The following is a 22,037-nucleotide window of genomic DNA, read 5'->3' on the forward strand; positions in this document are numbered from 1 at the left end:
CAAAAAGGGTGGCAGATGGGTTAGATGGGTAATGGGTATCAAGGAGGGCACTTGTTATGGTGGTGTATGTAAGTGAGGAATCACTGAATTCTACTCCACAAACCAATATTGCACTGTATGTTAGTGACCTAAAATTTTAATTAAAAAATTTTGGGGGGTGGGAGCCTGGGTGGCTCAGTGGGTTAAAGCCTCTGCCTTCGGATCAGGTCATGATCCCAGGGTCCTGGGATCGAGCCCCACATCGGGCTGTCTGCTCAGCAGGGAACCTGCTTCCTCCTCTCTCTCTCTCTGCCTGCCTCTCCACCTACTTGTGATATCTCTTTCTGTCAAATGAATAAATAAAATCTTTAAAAAAAAATTTTTTTGAAGCGAAAATAATAAAAGGGTAAAAAAAAAATACTTGGGTTCAAAACTTGCCAATGTGGGCAAAAGACTGATCTGAAGTTGAGACTTTTAAGTAGCTGCCAGAAAAGCTGATGCAGTGCTAGGTTACATAATTTGTTACAGTGTCCAGAATAGGGGAAGTGGTTGTTCTGCTTTACTCTAAGCTGATAAGAGTAGTACTATGTCATGTTTTAAGGAGCAAACACATTCTCAGCAGCCATATAATCAGGCCTGTAAGGGAAATGGAACATCATTTATGCCTGCTCAGGACACAACAGGGACTCTAGAAGTATAAAAGCAGCTACAGTTTCTCAACAGCAACGCTTAATGGTCTTGCTCTCAAGAGAAAGTATTGAGGGGCGCCTGGTTGGCTCAGTCAGTTAAGCATCTCCCTTCAGCTCAGGTCTTGACCCCAGTGTCCTGGGATCAAGTCCAGCATCAGGCTCCTTGCTCAGCAGGCAGCCTCTTTCTCCCTCTGCCTCTGCCTGCCACTCCCCTGCTTGTGCTCATCCTCTCTCTCTGATGAATAAATAAAACATTATTAAAAAAAAAAAAAATGTATGGGGCGCCTGGGTGGCTCAGTGGGTTAAAGCCTCTGCCTTCGGCTCAGGTCATGATCTCAGGGTCCTGGGATCGAGCCCCGCATCGGGCTATCTGCTCAGCAGGGAGCCTGCTTCCTCCTCTCTCTCTGCCTGCCTCTCTGCCTACTTGTGATCTTTGTCTGTCAAATAAATAAATAAAATCTTTAAAAAAAAATAACAGTATTGGTAGCTACTCTTGTGCTCTCTTTCATGGTACCATTGTCCCTGCTTCAGCTGAGGCAATACAGTATAGTACTTAAAAGCAGAGGCTCTTGAGTTTGCCCACCTCAGTGGAGTTCTGGCCCCTGCACATGTTATTTAACCTCTCCATTCCTCCATCTCCTAATTTATAAAGCAGAAACAAAAATAAAAACCTTAGGGTTATTGCAAGAACAAAGTAAATTAATCCATGTAAAAACTACTTAATTCCTGGCACACAGTAAGTGCCTAATAAGTGTTAACCTTGTTTTAATATTACTAGTCCTGATACTACTTAGCTATTCTACCCTTGTTTGCTAGATCCCAGATCCTTTTGTGCCCCCTTGTTTTTTTAATCAAAGACATGTTCCTTTGATTGTCTTCTTTCTCCAGCATCAAAATCTTTTCTGAGTCATTCCTACTGGCATATAAATTTGCTGTAATTTCCTTTATCTCTTAAATAAATAACTTTTTGACCACATTAACTCCATACACAGAGTTTCCACTTCCTCTCCTTCCATTCCTTCTTGAACCCATTCCAATCAGGCTTTCATGAGACCACTCTCCTGAAATATCTCTTGTCAAAATCATCAGAATAGCCTCCACCTAGCTATATCCAAAGGTCCATTCTCAGATGTATCCTACTTGGCTTATGAGTAGTATTTGACACACCCGATCACTCCCTCTTTGAAACACTTTCTTTTCTCAGCTTTCAGGATCCTGCAACTCCGATCTCCCACTCCGCTGGCTACTTTCTTTCATACTCATCTTCTTGACCTCCTAACACTGGAGAGCCCTAGAGGTCAATCATCAGATCTCTTCTCTATTGCAGTGGTAATCTCATCCTTGACATAGCATTATATACTATCTCTATGTTGAAGATTTCCATATGTATGCCTCCAGTCATAACTTCTCCCCAAACTCCAGGTACCTATTACCATCCATCTCAAACATAGAATGCCTGAAGTCAAATTCTGATTTCACCCTTCCTGACCCCAACTCTGCCCTCAATATGCTTAACAGATTCTTGCTCATCTTAGCAAATGGAGTTTCCATTCTTTTAGTTGCGTAAGCCAAAATACCTTTGAGGTTTTTATTTGACCTAGATATGATCCTTTATCAACTACTGTTAGGCAAACCTTTGAGATGTATCGAACCTTATAAATACGTCTTCTACTTGACACCTCTGTTGCTCAAAGCATTTATGAAGTAGATTGTTACACTGTCCCATAAGCACAAGCCATGCTTCCATCACTCTTACACTTGATTCCTCCCTACCAGCCAGCATTAAACATGAGTCATATTATAGCTCTGCCCAAAACTCTCCAGCCACTTTCTATTCTTATATACTTACAGAGCTCGTAAGGCTCTGTGTGAGCTGATTCCAGCTATGTGTCTGACCTAGGCCACTCCTCCTTTCTCTGCTTTAGTCACATGAACGTCCGTCCTCTTTCTTCCTCACACTGGACATGCTCCTGCCTCAGATATGTGCATTCTGCCTTCACTCCTGCCTTCATGCATCTACATCTCACTCTCTCACTTTATCAGGTCTTTGCTCAAACGTAGCCTTATTGAGGAAGTCTTTATAAAACAAAACTCATATCCCATCTCTCTCAGCCTGCTCTTTCTTCCTAGCATGAGGTACTTGGTTTTGTTCATTGCTATGCTCCCAGTGCCTAGATGAGTACCTAGCCCAGTGACTAGATAAAATCAGAATAAATCAGGCAAATTACAATAAATACTGCTGCCCCTAGGTATGTGTTTACTGAATTCTATTTTTTTCTTGATTTCTATAACATTCTTACCTGGATCTCTCTAAATGTCCTGTAGATTCCCTGCAAGGATCTTAATAGGTTGTTCCATTACCATTCAATATGAAACAGCCCTGTTGGGAGAGCTCTCAAGTAGTAGAGGCTTCTGGCTGTTTGGTTTTTTTGTTTGTTTGTTTGTTTGTTTAAGATTTTATTTATTTATTTGACAGAGATCACAAGTAGGCAGAGAGGCAGGCAGAGAGAGAGAGGAGGAGGAAGCAGGCTCCCTGCTGAGCAGAGAGCCTGATGAGGGGGGCTTGATCCCAGGACCATGGGACCATGACCTGAGCCAAAGGCAGAGGCTTTAACCCACTGAGCCACCCAGGCGCCCCTGGCCGTTTGTTTTTAAAGATCTTATTTTTAAGGAATGCTCTCCACCCAACATAGGGTTGGAACTCACAACTCTGAGATCAAGAGTTGCATCTCAGACTTAGCCAGCCAGGCACCTGGGGCCATAATTTCTTATTGCATGCTCTAATCCCATCCTCCCTAGTAGATTCCACTTTTGCCTGTATGCCTTTATCAGTAGCTTCACTGAAACTAGTGAGCAGGTCTATTTGTAGAAATGGGTTTTATTTATTTCACTGGGAACTTTCAGAAATTTACACAAAATTGCAGTGAGGATGAAGGTAACAAGAAAATATTTTTCAAACTGAAGCACCTAGCCATATGCCATTGTGTGTATTGTATAGGGAGAAATACCCAAGTACCTGTCAGCATCTAGCACATGAGGCTCTGGTCTGCCGCCCTCATTTTCTTGGCAGGTCCAGGAAACTGTTCACAGTTTCAGGCAACCTGGCTTTGCCTAATCTCTCCTGTTTTCTTTCAGTGCACCACAAGAGGGCGGCATTTCGTCATATTCTACTTGAGTTATACTGACAGTGAGCCTGACTTTAATTGAAATTGGAAGTTGGAATATTAATGTCAAAATTGTTCAGTTAATGAAACTCTAGGATTACAATTTCATCCCCAAAATTGTGGGACCAAAATGCATACAAAAGGAAAGTCATCAGTTTAGCAATGCAATGATAGAGGGAAACCTTCCAGTGTGTTATATAGCTCAGAAATAAAATACTATTTGGAGAAGGCTGTTGCTAAGTATGGGGAGTAACTTTTCCTGAATTCATTCATTGCAGCAGATATAGTGTATAGAGGTGTTGGCTTATTTCTGCAGACATTAAATTAGAAGACAGAAATAAAAAAGAGACTTCTATTATCTTTTACTTGAAGGTATCTGTAGGTACTGTATACATACAACAGAGGTTGAAGCATGAGTGAAACATTAGGCATATTAGTCACTGTGCAGTAATTAAAACCAATACCATAAACAAGCATAAATTACTAACTACTAAACAAGTCCCTTGGGTCAGACAGATTCAGTCATTTCTTTCTCTGAGCAATTCCCTTCTGCCATAAGCCACAGAGAGGTGATTAAAAGAAAAATATATCATTGAAGAGTTAGATTTTTGCCTTGCCACATTAGACCCTAAAAATGTATCCCTAATAAGAGGAATTAAATCGTGTAGAGGACCATAAAGATTATTGTCTGGCATCTTTCTACTCCTTGCCCTGCTTTATAACCTAAGTGGCCTCTTGAGCCTAATCAGATTTTGCCAAGATAGCAATCATAAGAATCAGAAAGAAAACTAACCAAAAATATATTAATACAGTCTATTCTGTCCCCGATTCATTCCCTGTGGAAAAAGAAACCCACCTTAAAGACTAAAGCAAGTCAAGGAAGTCTGAATGAGAAACCTCAATTTTGCTACATTTTAGAAGGAAACCAAGTCTTGTGAGTCTCATTTTCTGGCTTTGATCTGGTTGTCAGTTGGGATGGACTTGCCCAAATGATGGCCCACAGAAAGGCCGAATGTTTCATTTTTCTGCTCATCCTGCACTTCCTTTTTCATTAAGAATCCTGCCTGGAAGTTTAAGTCAAAGAGGCTACTTGGAGCAAAATACAGTGGAGTCTCATCCCAGATATTCTCCAGGCGTTTCTTCCATCCTTCCAAGATCTGAATTCGGGCATCCATAGGAGTGTGCCCAATGCTGTAGGTCAGTTGAGGTTCCAAGACTTGGAAGCCACAGAAATGGAGAGTGCCACTCTGGGGAAACACAAAAGCACAAACGAGTCACAGAACAAACCCTACACAGTTTGTGCCATATACAAACAATAAAAGTTAATCTAGGTTTTCCATTAAGACACTTCGATATGGGGACCTGAGCCCTTCTGGAGAATCAATTCATAGTTATTGTCTCTCATCTGCGCTCTATTCCTAGCTGTTACCTATGTTAGCCTATTCAGCTGAGCTCCTTTTTAAATGAATAAAACCTTGAAACCCTGCCAGCCTGGGATCCTCTGCCAAAAATACCGGAAGTTCTATTACATAAGGGAGTTTCAGCTTCTTGGCAGCTGACTCGCCAAGGCATGCAGATGTGCCTTTCTCCGCCTCTCCATTTAACCAGATGAGCCTCCGCAAATGATTCTTATAATTTATTCTCCAGTATTAATGGTTCACTCTTACAAATGGCCACCTCGTTTGCTCTTCTCTCCAACCCTCTTCCTTGGAAGAGATTATCTTGATAGTCCAGTGACCAACCACAAAAAGCCTACTTCATTTTTCACTTTTGTTCTAACTTCACTCTGGACTAAATCATTTCTTACAATTTTCTAAGAGTTTGTGAGGCTGTAGCAGCAACTTGGAGAAAGCCAGGAAGCTTGGAGAGAGAGGTCAGTCATCTGGAGAGAATAGGGGCACATGGCTATATGAATCTAGGGATTACATGCACGAGCCCTTGGTTAGGAGGCAGCAATGTTTGGAAGAAAAATTCAAATTTTTCTTGCAATAAGGGGGTCTGGGAAGACAAGCAGGGCCTAAAAGGAGCTCCCTGTCCCTGGAGTTCTGAATTATTACATTGCTTTCCTCCTCACCCCTCAGGTCTATTTTCAGCTGTGATCTTGAGGATCTGGACCCCAAAGAAACCTCAATTAATTAGCCCCCACCAAAGGTTCATTGAAAAAAAGTAACCTGAATTGGCCAGAGAATGATATTCATGTCTCCGTGGATACCCTGCAGAGAGTACATGGAGCCGCTGCCACCAGTGGTGATGGAAAGCACGGTCTTCTTATTCTGCAAAAGGCAAGTCATTGTTTCCCTCCACAGCTCCATGGTGACAGGAAGTTAATGAAAGAGCCCCTGGGAAAAGAACACCCAAGTCCGCCCAGCTGCACATTGACTCCACTGAGCTACTCAGTGGGACTCCAGGAGTTACAGCCATGGCTAGCCAAGGGCTCCATACTACTGGTGGCAAATTGGGGGAACTACAAAACCAGTGTGGATTGCTGGCGCCCAAGTAGAACTCTATTGTTTCTACCTGTCTCCCCGCAGTGCTACACATGTATTTAGTCATGGAATCCAAGAGGCCTCAAAATATTTCTTGTGTAGTAGTTGGGTCTCTAAAAAACGAAGATAGACTTTCTTTTTTTATTTTTATTATGGAAAATGTCATACGTAGAGAAAATAGTATAATGATGCTTCCACATACACACCACCACCCCCAGCTTCAACTCTCAGTATTAGCTGTAACTCAAACCCTTCCCCCTTAGGTTCCCGGGCTATTTTATGAGACTGATGCGCTACCTACTGTGCTAAAGAGGCACCTCCCCAGGTTATTTTAAAGCAAGTCCTAAAGTCATGTCTAAATACTTCCAAAAACTTTCCGATCCATCTCTCCCAGGATCTCTCTTCATATCTGTTCAAAACCCTGCCTCAGAAGAGAGTCGAACCAGAATATAGCTGATAGAGAAAGCAGAACTATCCACCTACCCGGAAAGGTCCCTTGTCATACATGGCAGCATATGTATAAGCAAATTCCCCTATGAGCACTCGCTCAAACCAGCCTTTCAGGATGGCAGGGACTCCAAACCACTGCAGTGGGAACTGTGGGACAGAGGACAAAGGGGTCAGATCAGAAGGTGGCTCAGGTGCTTAGCTGCTGCCTATGATGTCACAGGCAAACTTCTTGGTCGACCTTTCTTGGTCGGGCCCTTGTCATTTCTTCTGGAGGAGTTAGCACATTAAAATTATTGTCCTTGGTCAGTCAACTTGACACTCCTTGACTTGATATCTTTCTCTGATACTTGAATAGTTACTGACCTACAGGAGAGGGGCAAAGGGGGTTGGGTGTTTGTTTTTCTTTTTAAGGTTTTTATTTATTTATTTGACAGAGATCACAAGTAGGCAGAGAGGCAGGCAGAGAGAGAGGGAGAAGCAGGCTCCCTGCCGAGCAGAGAGCCCGATGCGGGGCTCGATCCCAGGACCCTGGGATCATGACCAGAGCCGAAGGCAGAGGCTTTAACCCACTGAGCCAACCAGGCACCCTGGGAGTTGGGTTTTAAAACAGAAAGAACACGAGATTGTGTTCTCGCCCTGATTCTGCCACTGACATGATGTAAAACCTCTGCCCCATAAGCCCCTTACTTTCCCTGTCTCATGTGCCTACTTGTGGAAAGAGGGGCTTGAGTAACCTCTAGAGGCTTCTTATATTTATGACTCTGCAACAGTGAGGGGCCACCGGCAGCTTTTAAGAGAAATGTGTAGGTTGTTTAGACAAGTAGATTTGTTCTACAGTCAGAGCTGAAAATAGAATTGTTTGGCTTGCAGGATATTGAGAGTTTATTCTTCCTCTGGTTGTTCATGGAGAAGTGAGGAAAGTGAGCAAGAGGCTAGCCCACATGGCACCTCGGTTTGAATTAAAGTGTTCCTCCTCAGGACACTATTTCTATGTTGAAAGACTATCATTCATAGTACGCTGATTCTTCTATTGTAAGACTTTGCCTCTCGTCCGTTGGTAACATGTTATAATCTAAAAATCTGCAGTGTATATACATTGCTCTTTGATGTTGCTATTTGGCAGTGCACAACCTGCGCAGTTGTACTTATAGTAAATTAAACTTATGTGTCGGATAGAAGCTAAATTAAAAGACCCCCAAGATACACTCCAATTCTAAAATATGAGATGCAGACTTGAAAGCTGCTCCTGCCACTTCTTTGGTTGCACCAGGATATGATGCAGCAGAAAACACGCCCCCAAGAAGACATTCCAGGGGACACTGGCTAATGGTGCGTCGCTTTGATCTATAGCAGCAGGACTGAGGGTGGAATAAAAGACCTAAAAGTTTGGATTCTTTGCAGCTGATTGAATAATTGCAAAAACCACAGCTGGCATCACCCTCCCTGTGCTGTTTCTAGTGTCAAAGACATCCCATGTTTAGTATTAAAAAGCTGGTTAGAACCAGGAGAAGCAAAGCCACTGAGTCCAGTCTGGCATTTTCAAGAGAGAGGCCTAACAAGAAGCATATGCATGTCCAGTACTGACTGCCTAGCAGGAAGACAGCTTCCAGGAGAAGAAAGGCCCCACTCTGCAGCTGGAACACATTAAGCAGGGCAGCGGGCCCTTCAGCTGGAAAGCTCCCAGAGGTCTCTTTCCCATGCTTCCCTCGGCAGACCCCTTGGGGTGCTGATGCAGGAAAAGGGGACAACAGCAAACTGGGAGAAATCCCACAAGGAATCCCTAATTGAAGAAAAGCACCAGGCTCTGGTGTCATTTCTGTAGCCACTCCTCCCATAGAGGAGTATGGCTGGGGCACCGGGTCTATTAATCTGTGTAATAGCACACCTTTGAAATCATCACCGTTCTTTACAGAGAATGCACTCAAGTGGGTAACTGACTTTCCTAAGATCACATAGCTAACGAGGTGACCAGGCTCGGGCAGTAAGAACTCAAGTGTCCCGACACCTCTTCTGATGTCTGACCACACCTGAAAAATCACAAGGTCCGCGGCTTCCAGCTTCTTTTGTTCCGCCACAATATCCGGGCTCAGACGGCCTTCCTTATAAGCTAGAACAGATTCGGCAGGATACTGAAAGTTCCCTGGGTCCTTCAGTGTGCCTGCCTCGAGGAAAAAGACAGGTTGGAGCCAAAAGGGCCCAGGCAGGGCCAGAGAACCCACAGCTGAGATGTGCCACAGAGACCTCATGAAAGGAGGGAGCTGCTCCTACCTGTGATGTCCTTTCTGGAGATGACGGGATTGAAGTTCATAGCGTATAGGTCCGACACAGTGACCTCCCATCCTTTCCTCTTCAAGGCCTCCACCGCAGCCTCCTTCATGGCATAGTTGAAGGATGTCTTCTCTGCGTGGGCCAGGACGATCAGTGCTTTTCTGGCTGCTCAGGTACACACAAGGCATATGGAGAAAATCAGTTACCAAGAAGCAAAGCTTCAGCTGCAGGGCAGCCAAGCCAGGATCCACAAGGCAAGAATCAGCTTCAGGGGTGCCTGGCTGGAGCTGTTGGCAAAGCAGGGGGCTGTTGATCTTGGGGTTGTGATTTTAAGCCCCACATTGGGCATAGAGGTTACTAAATAAATAAAAGAAAAAAAAGGGAGAGTCTACTTTGTTAGGCAGTAGGTGATGCAGTCACCTACTAAAGATGGAATTAACCCCTTCAAAAACTAATATAAGGTGTTAGGAGTCAGGATAGTGGTTCCCCTTGTCAAGGAGTAGTGATCAGAAGGAGCTTTGGGGGTACTGGCAATGTTTTATTTCTTCATCTGGGTGCTGATCACACAAGTCTGTGACAAGCCACTTCGATTTTGTGCACTTTTTAGTACATCTATTATATTCAATACGTATTTTGAGTGGGTTTTTTTTTCCCAGTATCCCACAAACACACAACATAGAGCAATAAATTCCTGGCAGAGTAAACCTCTAAAGGGAGAATTTGTATAACCTCAAGATAGAGAATATTTTTAAGAAAGACTAGCGATTCAGAAACCATGAAGGAAAAGCTTGCCAGGTAAAGCCACATGAAAATTAAAAATTTGTTTGTACCAGAAGGCACCATAAACAAAGTCAAAAGACACCAGCTAGACGGTATCTGCAACTCTTATCACAAAGGGTTAAAATCCCAAAGAATGCCCATAAACAGAAAAAGACAATGCAACAGAAAAATAACTCAAGGCCACTGCTGTATACAAGGAGGAAGAAATGCCAATGAAAAAAACAAATGAGCAAGTGCCCTGCCCAGCACTTTAGGGAAATGCCCTCTGGAAAAGCACATTAAAATGAGATATTAGGGGCGCCGGGGTGGCTCAGTGGGTTAAGACTCTGCCTTCAGCTCAGGTCATGATCTCAGGGTCCTGGGATCGAGCTCCGCACCCACACCCAGCTCTCTGCTGAGCAGGGAGCCTGCTGCCCTCTCCCTCTCTGCCTGCCTCTGTCTACTTGTGATCTCTCTGTCAAATAAATAAATAAAATCTTAAAAAAAGAGAGAGAGAGATATTATTATTTACCCATCAGATTGGCAAAGCTGTGGCAACAGGCTGGCTCAGTCCGTGGAGGGTGCAAGTCTTGATCTCAGGGTTGTCAGTTCAGGCCCCACGTTGGGTGTAGAGATTACTTATAAATAAAATCTTAAAAAAAAAAAAAAAAGATTGGCAAAACAATTTAAGACAAGGAATACTGAGGTCTATTAAGACCGCAGGAAGACTGGCATGTTGCTGGTGAGAATACGAGCTGCATCCACCTTTGGGGAGAGTAATTAGGCTGAATCTTTTAAAATTGTAAAGACACATAAATCTTTGGAGCACCTGGGTGGCTCAGTTGGTTAAGTGCCTGACTCTTGATCTCAGCTCAAGTCACAATCTCAGGGTTGTGAGATCGACCCCTGTGTCGGCATGGAGTCTGCTTAGGATTCTTTTTCCCTCTCCACCTTCCCTCTCTGTTCACTCTCTCTCTCTCAAAAAAAAAAAAGAAAAAGAAAAAGAACACATAAATTTTTTATCTAGTTCTCCATTTTGGGGAATCTGTTTTACAGACTAAAAGCATTGGGACATAAGGATACATGAACAAGGATGTGTATTGTTTTAGTGTTTTCATCAGCAAAAATTGGATACAACCTAACTATTTATGGGGACTATCTGAATAAATTACAATATATATAGACCAAAGACTGGTATGTTGTTAACAATTAAGAGTTAACTATATATAGTCACCCAGAAAAAAGATATCCATGATATACTGTTAGCTCATAAAATGAAGTAAATGTGAACCCATTTTTATAAAAGACAAAGAAAGAGGGGCATCTGGTTGGCTCAGCCGGAGCTTGCAACTCTAGATCCTGGAGTTGTGAGTTTGAAGCCCATGTTGGGTATAAACATTACTTAAAAAAAAAAAAAAAAAAAAAAAGACAAAGAAAGAAACTACATATATGTGTGGGTAGATATGCAGTATATAGGTATAAGAGGAAATTAGTTTTTTTAGCTAAGAGATGACAAGGAGATAGAGACAGAGGGGAATGATTTACTTTTTTTTCTTGGATCTGTATTAATAAAATTGTTAGAACAAGAATGCTCTAGTCTTACAAGAACAGCATTTTAAGTTCTATATTTCTTTTCAGGATTTTATTTATTAGAGAGAGAGAGGGTATGAATGGGGAAGGAGGGTCAGAGAGAGAGAGAGGGAGAAGCAGGCTCCTCACTGAAGAGAAGCAGGCTCCTTGCTGAGCAGGGAGCCCGATATGGGGCTTGATCCCAGGATTCCGGGATCACGACCCCAGCCAGAGGCAGCTGTTGTTTTTTGTTGTTGTTTTTTTGTTTTAAGATTTTATTTATTTATTTGACAGACAGAGGCAAGAGGCAAGTAGGCAGAGAGGCAGTCAGAGAGAGAGGAGGAAGCAGGCTCCCCACTGAGCAGAGAGTTTGATGCGGGGCTCGATCCCAGGACTCTGGGATCATGGCCTGAGCCAAAGGCAGAGGCTTTAACCCACTGAGCCACCCAGGCGCCCCAAAGTTCTATTTATTTTACAGTCATCTCTATACCCAAGGTGGGGCTTGAACTCACCACCCAGAAGCCCAAGCTCCTCCAACTGAGCCAGCCAGGTGCCCCTTTTTCTTTTTTATTTTAACTGAAGTATATTTGACACACAACGTTACTTTCATTTCAGATGAACACCACAGTGATTCTGCATGTCTGTACATTAGGCTGGGCTCACCCCAAACGTAGCTCCCTCCTGTCATACCCCACCACACTGTTATATCACCACTGATTATATTCCCTGTGCTGTACCTTTCACTCCCCCCGCCACTGCCCCCCACCCCGACTTATTCATTCCATAACTGGAAGCCCATGCCTCCCACTCCCCTTCACCCATTTTGTCCTTCTGCCCATCCCACTCCCCTCTGGCAAAGTCCCTTTGTTTGTTTGTTTGTTTGTATTTATGGGCATATGTCTTCTTGTTTGTTTGTTCATTATTTGGGTTTTTAGATTCCACGTACAAGGGAAATACTTTTTGCCTTTCTCTGCAAGAATACCATTAATGGATGCTTACTCTGTGCTAGGCACTGCTTGGAGTGCTTTGCATTCTTTTGCAGACGTCCTGGCAATGCTGAGATAGCTACAGTGAGTATCCTCATATCATAGATGGGAACACTGAGGCACAAACAAGTCAAGAAAGTTAGCATAGTGAGGGGTAAAACTGGAGTATTATTATTTATTTGAGAGAGAGAGCGCGCCTGAGAGCAAGAGAGAGACTGAGAGAACGAGTGATTCAGGAGAGGCAGAGGGAGCCCGACATGGGACTCGATCCCAGGACTGTGGCATGAACCTGAGCTGAAGGCAGATGCTTCACTGACTAAGCCACGCAGGCGCCCCTGAAACTGGACGGACGGACGGACGGACGGACACACACACACTCCATATATATATGGAGAGAGAGAGAAATCTACACAACCGCATGCAGGCAGCAGCGAGGGGAAGGGCCAGAGAACGGAAGAGAATGGAGGAGCCCACCACCGCCGCCGCTCCTAGTCACTGGGACTCCTACCTGGTTTCTCACTGCTCGCAACAGTTGTGCCCACGGGCGGAGCTCCAGTGGGCGCAGGCGCTTCGGGCTCAGTGCAGGCCCGCGTCAGCTTCCCGCCCCCCACCCTCGCGAGAGCAGCGTCGCCAGGCTTGCTCGCGGCGTTTCCAGACGCCGTAAACTCTGAGGTGGCAGAATGGAAGTTTGATAAGGCATTTACATGCTATGAAAGTGGTTTATCTGCTTTGGATGGCCCTGGGGGGAAAAGGGAAGAGAGCTCCTGGGGCTGCCTCAACAAGCTCCTACCCCCAGCCTCTCTCTCTCTTTTTTTTTTTTTTTTTTTTTTTTATCAAACTCCACGACTTCCCATTCTCAGGAGAAATGTGAGTACCTTAAGTTCCCACGAGCATTTTCTCTGTGACTGAACTTTGCATTAGTTACATCAGTGTTTACTGAATACTGCTTTGTCAGTTTTTTATTCTCTTGGCTTTCTACCTATATATAAATATTTTTTTAACTTTTCTTTTTTTTAAGATTTTATTTATTCAGTTGACAGAGATCACGAGTAGGCAGAGAGGCGGGCAGAGAGAGAGAGAGAGAGAGAGAGAGGAGGAAGCAGGCTCCCTGCTGAGTAGAGAGCCCAGTGCGGGGCTCGATCCCAGGACCCTGAGATCATGACCCAAGCGAAAAGCAGAGGCCTAACCCACTGAGCCACCCAGGCGCCCCATTAACTTCTTATCAGTGTCCGTATCAACAAGCATTTCCTAAGTAGTAAAATATAAAGGTACTTCATGTAAAATGAGAAAATCAGGCTACCTACCCTTTTCGCTGATGAGTAGCTCATCAGCTACGAGCTACAGGACGCCTGATACCTTCAAATACAAGCAATGCGAGAGACAAGACACAAACAGGAAGGACATATTTGCGAGAAATAGAACCAACAAAGTTCAGTATCTGGAATATATGGATTCCTGAAAACAACGCAGTAGGCAAATTGTAAAAGGTGCTGCACGCACAACACTGATTTGCAGTCCACGGAGTAGTTGTGCTGCTTCGCCAGAGGGAAAAGGTAAACAGGAGAATCACTACCCCACGTCGTAACACCAAGTCACTCGTTGCCAGTCCTGCGGTCAAACCTGCGGTCTTTGGACTTGAAGGGCCCAGTGGTCCTTCCTGCCACTTAACTAGCTGTATGACAAGCTTGATTTTCTCAGGATTTACCCTGACAAGGGAACTAAGAAAGACACACAGAAAACTAACGGCGTTAGCCTGACAGGGGAGACCAGGGACAAAATTCCTGAGGAAAACCGTTCACTTCAGGGCTGGCCGATGAGGAAAGGCTTCAGAGGAGCCGCCAGTTGCCGGAGAGGTTTGAAAGACAAATGGGGCTTTCTAATTTAACGTTCATGTCTGTTTGCCAGGCACCCCACTGACCTAACAGAAGCCACTGCTTATCCCACGGCTGAGCCTGTCCTTGTTAATGCAACTCTCTTCAGGTTTCAGTCCCTGTTTGAAATACGCTCCCTGTTTCTGTCCTTTTCTGTGTTCTCAAATCCCTCGTTCCTTCCCCACCGGCTTTTGCGTTCTCTATCCACCCGAGCCAACTTTATCTCTCCCTGTGCAATGCTCATGTTCTAACGCATCCTCTCAGCCTCTCCACCAGGCTTGAGTGAGTACCTCCTACCCACTGGGCACTGCTTTAGGCATTTGGGATACACCAGTATGCAAAAACACACAATATTTCCATAGAGCATACATTCTGGTGTATGGCCAAAGCCTCCCGACTGTTTCGGGGGACTTGGCCTCTGTCCTCTTCTGAGGCTACCACGTTCCTACAATTCTCTGCCTTAAAACTCAGGCCAATCCAGAACCAAGTTTTCTCGAACATTCCTGACTGCATGGTACTCTGTCAAGGGGCACGTTCATTCAAGACCAACATAGAACTTAAACGACCGAAGAAGATAAAGCTGGAAGAGAAAGAAAAGAGGTCATGGCACTTTGTTTTAATGTAAAGCACATCCAGATATCTTTAGCAGTAAAAGAGAACATTACCCACTGGATCATTCTGGCAGAAGAATAAGCAATAGAATAAGGACAGGCCCTCTAATCAGGTTCGTGCATGCTGTTTCTGCCTCCTGGGCTCCTTGGGTTCCTGGAGGAACACGTACATGCCAATCAGAGGCACTGCGTGGTGTAGCAAACGCTCTGGATACACAGAATATTCTGTAAGACGGGAAAATCAGGAACTGGCTCTTGTCCTGTATTAGAGGAGGGAGTGCTGGTGCCCTGAGGACAGCTTTGAATGAAGTAAATGCATGCAGGAAGCCTTGTCAGCTGCAAAGCAGTCCCTCCCAGACGCTTCCCTAGGTTTCTAGAAACTCTGGGTGGGCTTCCAATCTCTGGCTCGGCCCTTTTCACAGAGATTCTAACCCTAGTTTGTCAACCGCAACATTAAGTCCATCCCCTCACTTGCTTTTGGCAAGATGAGACTCTCTGCATGTGTGTTTTCAGAAAACAGAACGAGGTTCAGAGGGAAGAAAATTGCAAGGTGGAGTTCTGTTGCAGTCGAGGAGATCGCTTCCTAAATGGTAGCACTATCCCATCTGGGAATGAGGCTTTCTGGGAAAAGAGCACCCTCTGCCTGCAGGTCTTCCTTGCTGCTGGGGTGTCTCTGAGGCCAGGTCTGCATCAGGTAAAGTTGGGGTGACCCATAAGGTCTCCCTCGGGTAGATGGTGGAGAGGAGAGGCTCTGTCACTCCCAACGGTCACAATCAAAACTGTCCCCTAGCCAGACAGCCTGGGGCTGGTCTCTATCCAACTAAAGGGAACAACTTCCCCAGCTCCAGCCATCACTGGATCTTTTAATTTTCCTCCAGAATCAGAGAATTCACTTTTTAAATGAAATCAACGATATTTACTGTGGATAGTAGCAACTTATACCAAAATGTTTTCAGTTATGTAAGGCCAAACAAGGTGTGCCAAGGGGCCAAATTTGCCCCGGACGACCGGTTTCAACGTGTTCTGGAAGGCTTTTTTTTTTTTTTTTTTTTGCTTCGAGGTCAAGTCTCTTTCAAACGCCCACCCCAGTTTGTGCGAATGGGGTCGAAACAGGAGTTCCCCTTACCTCCGTGTCTGGTGAGGGCTTATCCCAGGATCCTAATGCCTTTGCTTTCCAAACCCCTCGGGGCTCCCGGAAGCAAACGTGGACCAGGGGCCCCTGTTCTCCGCAGCGTGGCGAGGCACTCACCAGCAAGGGCTCCCGTGGTGCCTTGATTGGCAGCGCTGCTGGCCGTGGCAAAGTCGTGGCGCGGGTATGGGGGACCAGGTCTGCAAGCAGAAGCTGGGGCTCCGGGGTGCCCCGTGCAGAGCGCCCGCCACTTTATAGCTCCTCGCGCCGGGCCCACTGGACTGGGGCCCACCAGGGCGGAGCCGGCCTCTGGGACTCTGGGGCGCAGGGCGGGGCGCGCCTGGGCTGCGGTTCTGGGAAGAAAGGGGAGTCTGGGGGCGGGAGTGGGGACCCCCGACGTGGAAGGAGTGGGGCGGGAGGGCGCGGGTAAAGAGTACGGGTGCAGGTGGGAGGTATGCCCATCTGGACTCTGTCCAGAAACCATTTGGGGACACCAGAGTGCCAGTGTCTGGTGGAGTCCCGGCGCGCCCTGTGCCTCTCCCAGCCTCGGGAAAGCGCCTCCACACGGAATGGGGCAGACAGGGAGGAGGGTGTACCGTGTTGTGGTTCTTAAGCCTCAAGTTCGCTGAGTCACTGTGACTCTGGACTTCGATTTTGATGCCTGAGGTAGCTTGGGATACCTGTTCCTGGGAAAGGGAATTTGTTTCTTCCTTGGCTAGGTTCAGATTCTGCCCTCCGGGGTCCAGGAAGATGCATTTCCCTTGGTGCCAACCCCTGCTCCTCAGAATACGGGATTGGTTTGGTTTTGTGCCCCAGGAGCTCATCCCGGGGGTGAGAGCAGTAACAGGGAAACATTTAAGAACAGCCAAGACAAATGAAGGTGGAGTGAATTTACACACAGCCCTACCTGGAGAAGCTGAACAGAGCACAGAAAAAAATTCTCAAGCCTTACCAAGTGAAAGTTAGTCTTAATCCTACAGGTTTTATTGTGCTTGTTTTAGTCTGCTTTTTTTTTTTTTAATGAATTGAATGTTTGTGGCAACCTCGCATGGAACAAATCTGAGGACACCCTTTGTCCACCGGCATTTACTCATTTTGTTTCTGTGACACATTTTGGTAATTCTTGGCAATATTTCAAATCTTTTCATTATATTTGGTGTGTTGATCTGTGATCAGTGATGATAACTCCCTGAAAGCTCAGATGATTAGCATTTTTTAACAATGAATTATATCACCCCCCCCACCCCCCTCACCCCCAGTGGCGCAGTCTGTTAAATGCCTGCCTTCACTCAGGTGGTGATCCTGGAGACTGGAGATCAAGCTGTGCTTCTGGCCACTTGCTCAGCAGAGAGCCTACTTCTCCCTCTGCCCTTACCCTGCTTTTGCTCCCTGGCTCTCTCTCTCAAATAAGTAAATAAAATCTTAAAACACACACATAATGAAGGATTTTTAAATTAAGGTATGCACATTGTTAGACATAATGCTATTGTACACTTACTAGAGTAAGTGTGGGGTAAACATAATTGTTATACACACTAGGAAACCAAAAAACTGATGCGATTTAATTTATTGCGGTTGTCTGCAACCAAACCTGCAATATCTCCGAGGAATGCCTGTACTACCAAAGGGGAAGGAAAAAGAAATAGGACTTTAAAGTGTAACAATCAGGGGTGCCTGGGGGACTCAGTGGGTTAAGCCTCTGCCTTCAGCTCTGGTCATGATCTTAGGGTCCTGGAATAGAGTCCTGTATCAGGCTCTCTGCTCAGCAGGGGGCCTGCTTCCCACTGTCTCTGCCTGCCTCTCTGGCTACTTGTGATCTCTCTCTGTCAAATAAATAAAAATCTTTTAAAAAATAATAAAAAAATAAAGTGTAACCATCAGAAAAATTAGAAATGAAAAGTACATCCTTAGGGTAGGGTTTGTAAAATTTAAGGGTGTGCTAAAAAACTCGATAATCAAGACAAATAACTATCTTTTAAGTCTGTTTTTTTCCTTTTTTAAGGTTTTATTTTTTAAGTAATCTGCATACCCAATATGGGGATTGAGAGTTACACACTCCACCGAGTGGGCCAGCCAGACACCCTGATAAATAATAACTCTTTAACACAATGTTTTTGAAAATTATTTTGCAGAAAAGAAAGTGATCATAGACAAAATAAAAAAATGTTAGGGGCGCCTGGGTGGGTCAGTAGTTAAGCCTCTGCCTTGGGCTTGGGTCATGATCCCAGAGTCCTGGGATCGAGCCCCACATTGGGCTCCTTGCTCAGTAGAGAGCCTGCTTCTCCCTCTCCCTTTGCTTCTCTCCCTGCATGTGTGTGCTCTCTCTGTCAAATAAATAAATAAACAAAATCTTAAAAAATATATATATATATATATATATATATGTTAAAGATTAGTAGCAGTGCCAAGCCATGATGAGCCTAGAGAAAAATGAACATTCACTTAATACCAATTCATTCTTTATTCTGTTAAAAAATAAAATTAAGGGGCACCTGGGTGGCTTAGTCATTAAGAGTCTGCCTTTGGTCATGGTCATGATCCCAGGGTCCTGGAATTAAGACCTACATTGGGCTCCCTGCTCAGCGGGAAACATGCTTCTCTCTCTCCCTCTGCCTGCTGTTCCCCCTACTTGTCCTCACTCTCTGTCAAATAAATAAATAAAATCTTTGAAAAAAAATTAAAATTAAAAAAAAATTCAACAGTACGTTTGGAAGAGGCTTTATTTAATGATTCATGAACCAGGCAGCATCCAGTCTAGCAGGTAGAATGGGGGTCTGAGGAGCTGTACAAATGAAAGACTTCTATAGGCAGAAAAGAGGGGGGACAAGGAAGTTACACTTTGTGAAAAGTGGATTGGTTTCTTTTGAGGTTACTTTCCTTGAGTGGGTGCATGCATATATATATATATATATATATATATATATTAAAGATTAGTAGCAGTGCCAAGCCATGTTGAGCCTAGAGAAAAGGTGGTGGAAGGGTCTATCAGGTAGATTACCTAACTAGTACTGATCAGGCCATTCCTGACTGATTTATTTAAGATTCTAGGTCAGGGTGAGCTGAAACCGCAAGTCTGTTCAGTAACATAGGGCTAAGTGTAAGTGACTCCATTTTGGATCTGTTGTCTTGCTTTAGCAATTGCCCCCTTCAGTTAGACCCTCAGCCTAAGAGATCTGATTTAAAAATGCAAGGTTTTAGGGGTACCTCAGTCAGTTAAGTGTCTGCCTCTGGCTCAGGTCATAATCTCTTAGGATCAAGTCCTGCTGGGGCTCCCTACTCAGCCTTCTGCCCCCTCGCCTTCTGCCCCTTGCCGCCCCCCCCCCCCAGCTCATGCTCACTCACTCTCTCTTGTGAGCCCTCTCTCTCTCTCTCTAATAAATAAATAGAATATTTTTTTTTAAAATGCAAGGCTTTAGTCCTATTGCCAGTTACTCTCTGGAAAACTTCGTTGATTATGTGTAATTCACAGGTCACACAACATTGGGTTCACATTCTTTAAATCAGTTATTCTCTTGAATTCTTTTTTTTTTTTTTAAGATTTTATTTATTCATCCAACAGACAGAGATCACAAGTAGGCAGAGAGGCAGGCAGAGAGAAAGGGGGAAGCAGGCTCCCTGCTGAGCAGAGAGCCTGATGCAGGGCTCAATCCCAGGACCCTCAGAGCATAACCTGAACCAAAGGCAGAGACTTAACCCACTGAGCCACACAGGTGCCCCTTCTCTTGGATTCTTTACTGAGATCATTTGCTTGGTGGTGGAGGGCAGAAAATATGCTTTTAAAACTTTTGAGAGAATATAGCACACTGAGGAGGCTATGGTTATTATAAGCAAGATAATGCCCAATGTCTGGAGTACACATGACAGCCATGGTCCCCAAGACCTAAGCCAATCAGAATCAAATAGGTCAAAGACAGACCCCAGTTGAACGGGCACTTTTAAAAGCCAACTGACTTATTTCAGTGATCTTGTGCAGCCGAGTCTCAACTTCCAAGTGTCCACCTGAGTGCAGCATGTGGTGCTGGCCACTGCACAAAAACCTCTTGCTCAGCTAAAAGATCATCAGGGGCTCTCCTCTTACCAGGAACGGTGTTGGCTGGAGAGATTAAGGATTTCTATAGGGCAGCTAACGCTTTAGCAGCAGATTCTACAATGTCTTCAAGAGTTAGGGAGAGGTGCCTGATCATAGCCTCACTGGCACTTACCTTAACCAGGACAGGACAGTAGGGATCTGCCACAGGACATGAATTTTGAATAATGAGTGACTCTCGGTAATTCCCATTTGAATCTGTGACTAGGGACTGGAAAGGTGACAGTAAAACTGAAGGGTCTGCAGACTGCACAGGTGGTTTATTCTGGTTACCCTTGCCTTGTGTCTCCTTCTTTGAACAGAGACATGAGTTTCCCTGGTTTGGGGTCGTTAACAAGAGTCCAGGAAAGGGGGACGCCTGGGTGGCTCAGTTGGTTGAGCAGCTGCCTTCGGCTCGGGTCATGATCCCAGCGTCCTGGGATCGAGTCCCGATCGGGCTCCTTGCTTGGTGGGGAACCTGCTTCTCCCTCTGCCTCTGCCTGCCACTCTGTCTGCCTGTGCTCACTCTCGCTCCTCTCTTCTGACAAATAAATAAATAAAATCTAAAAAAAAAAAAAAAAAAAGAGTCCAGGAAAGGGACCCTCAGGATTAGGGAGCCTAACATGATAGAAAGTGGCTGTTTGTTTCAGAGAAACCAAGGCATTAGGAATCAAGGAAGCAGGTATCCCAGATCACCAGTTTGGTGGCAAATATAACAGTTACTTAAAGGTTGCATTACCCACTCCCCTGCTGCCCCACCCCACACACAGCTTGCAGTGGCCTAAGCTAAGTGAGCAATGACAGCATCTTTCCAGGCCAGAGCAAGGCAAAAGGTGAGCAAGAATCATTAAGACCTTCATGGTGTAACAATTAGGAAAAAGATGGTCATAGAGGGAAGGAGGAATGGAAACAAGGTCAGAGCAACATTAGTTACTTGTCTTTTTCCTGTTAGTTTTTTTTTTTTTTTTTTTTTTTTTTTTTTTGAGGTCTCTGTCTTTTGCACAGGGCCCGGTACCAAGTAGCACCTTCTTTAGCTGTGAGATGTGTGTCCCCAGGTTTGACACTTTGTAATTGGGCACCAGGGTCAGTGGTCAAGAGTACTTGGTAGGGTCCATCCCGTGAATCTTCATTTTGCAAAAGCATCAGAGTAAAACAGGAACTGTCTGTAAATGACAAAAGATTTTAAAATGTCCATGGTTGGGGCGCCCGGGTGGCTCCGTTGTTAAGCATCTGCCTTTGGCTCAGGTCATGATCATCATGCAGGGATCAAGCCCTGCATCGGGCTCCCTGCTCAGCGGGAAGCTTGCTTCTCCCTCTCTCACTCCCTCTGCTCTGTTCCCTCTCTCGTGTCTTTCTCCTTCAAATTAATTAATTAATTCAATGTCTATGGTTAAGCATCTGATGAGAATTCATTATAATAGAATTGACAAGGACATTTGGTTATTTCTGTGATACACAGTATTTTAAGATCATAACTGGAATGATAACATTGTTCTAGGACATATCAGGTTTGTAGGAATTTTGTATAATTTCTATAACCCCTATCTTAATAGGCATCCATACAAATATCACCTAAGAAGAATTAGCCTCACTTCTTATTTGATAATGCTTGCTGGGTAATTTAATATACCAAAGAAATGTTATTATTTTAACATCTTTGTAGGTGAGAGAGAAATCCTTTAGCTTTCCCAGGGAACATCTGGTTAAACCTCAAAGTTAGTTTGAGGTCAAAAGATCCCATTTAGAATTTTATTTGAAGAAAATGTCAAGTGGTTTGTACATTTGATTAGATAGGATATAGATCAGGGGCACCTGGGTGGCTCAGTCAGTTAAGTGTCTAACTCTTGATGTCAGCTCAGGTCGTGATCTCAAGGTCCCTAAGATTGAGCCCTATGTCAGGCTCTGCAATGATCATGGAGCCTCCTTGGGATTTTTTTTTTTTTTCCACTCTTCCCTGGCTTGCACTTGCTCTCTATTAAATAAATAAATACTAGGAAATAATGGGGAATT

At 44.6% G+C, this 22,037-nt stretch overlaps 1 protein-coding gene across 3 annotated transcripts; it reads right to left on the reverse strand.

Moving 5' to 3' along the window:
- Positions 1 to 4,170: 4,170 nt before the first annotated feature.
- Positions 4,171 to 16,544, reverse strand: NQO1 (NAD(P)H quinone dehydrogenase 1). 3 transcript variants are annotated; one of them, XM_059382152.1, is made up of 7 exons: positions 15,959 to 16,173; positions 10,328 to 10,447; positions 9,037 to 9,201; positions 8,796 to 8,926; positions 6,802 to 6,915; positions 6,004 to 6,105; positions 4,171 to 5,079 (listed from the first exon to the last, which is right to left on the reverse strand). In XM_059382152.1, exons 2-7 carry the CDS (start codon positions 10,329 to 10,331, stop codon positions 4,774 to 4,776), a joined length of 822 nt encoding a protein of 273 aa, XP_059238135.1. In that variant the 5' UTR covers positions 10,332 to 10,447; positions 15,959 to 16,173; the 3' UTR covers positions 4,171 to 4,773. The 3 variants fall into 3 exon arrangements, with proteins under 3 accessions (XP_059238135.1, XP_059238136.1, XP_059238134.1); XM_059382153.1 differs by having other exon boundaries at positions 16,082 to 16,170; XM_059382151.1 differs by lacking the exon at positions 10,328 to 10,447 and having other exon boundaries at positions 16,082 to 16,544.
- Positions 16,545 to 22,037: the final 5,493 nt, after the last annotated feature.

This window comes from Mustela nigripes, chromosome 17, assembly GCF_022355385.1.
Source record: "Mustela nigripes isolate SB6536 chromosome 17, MUSNIG.SB6536, whole genome shotgun sequence".
NCBI classification, from domain to species: Eukaryota; Metazoa; Chordata; class Mammalia; order Carnivora; family Mustelidae; genus Mustela; species Mustela nigripes.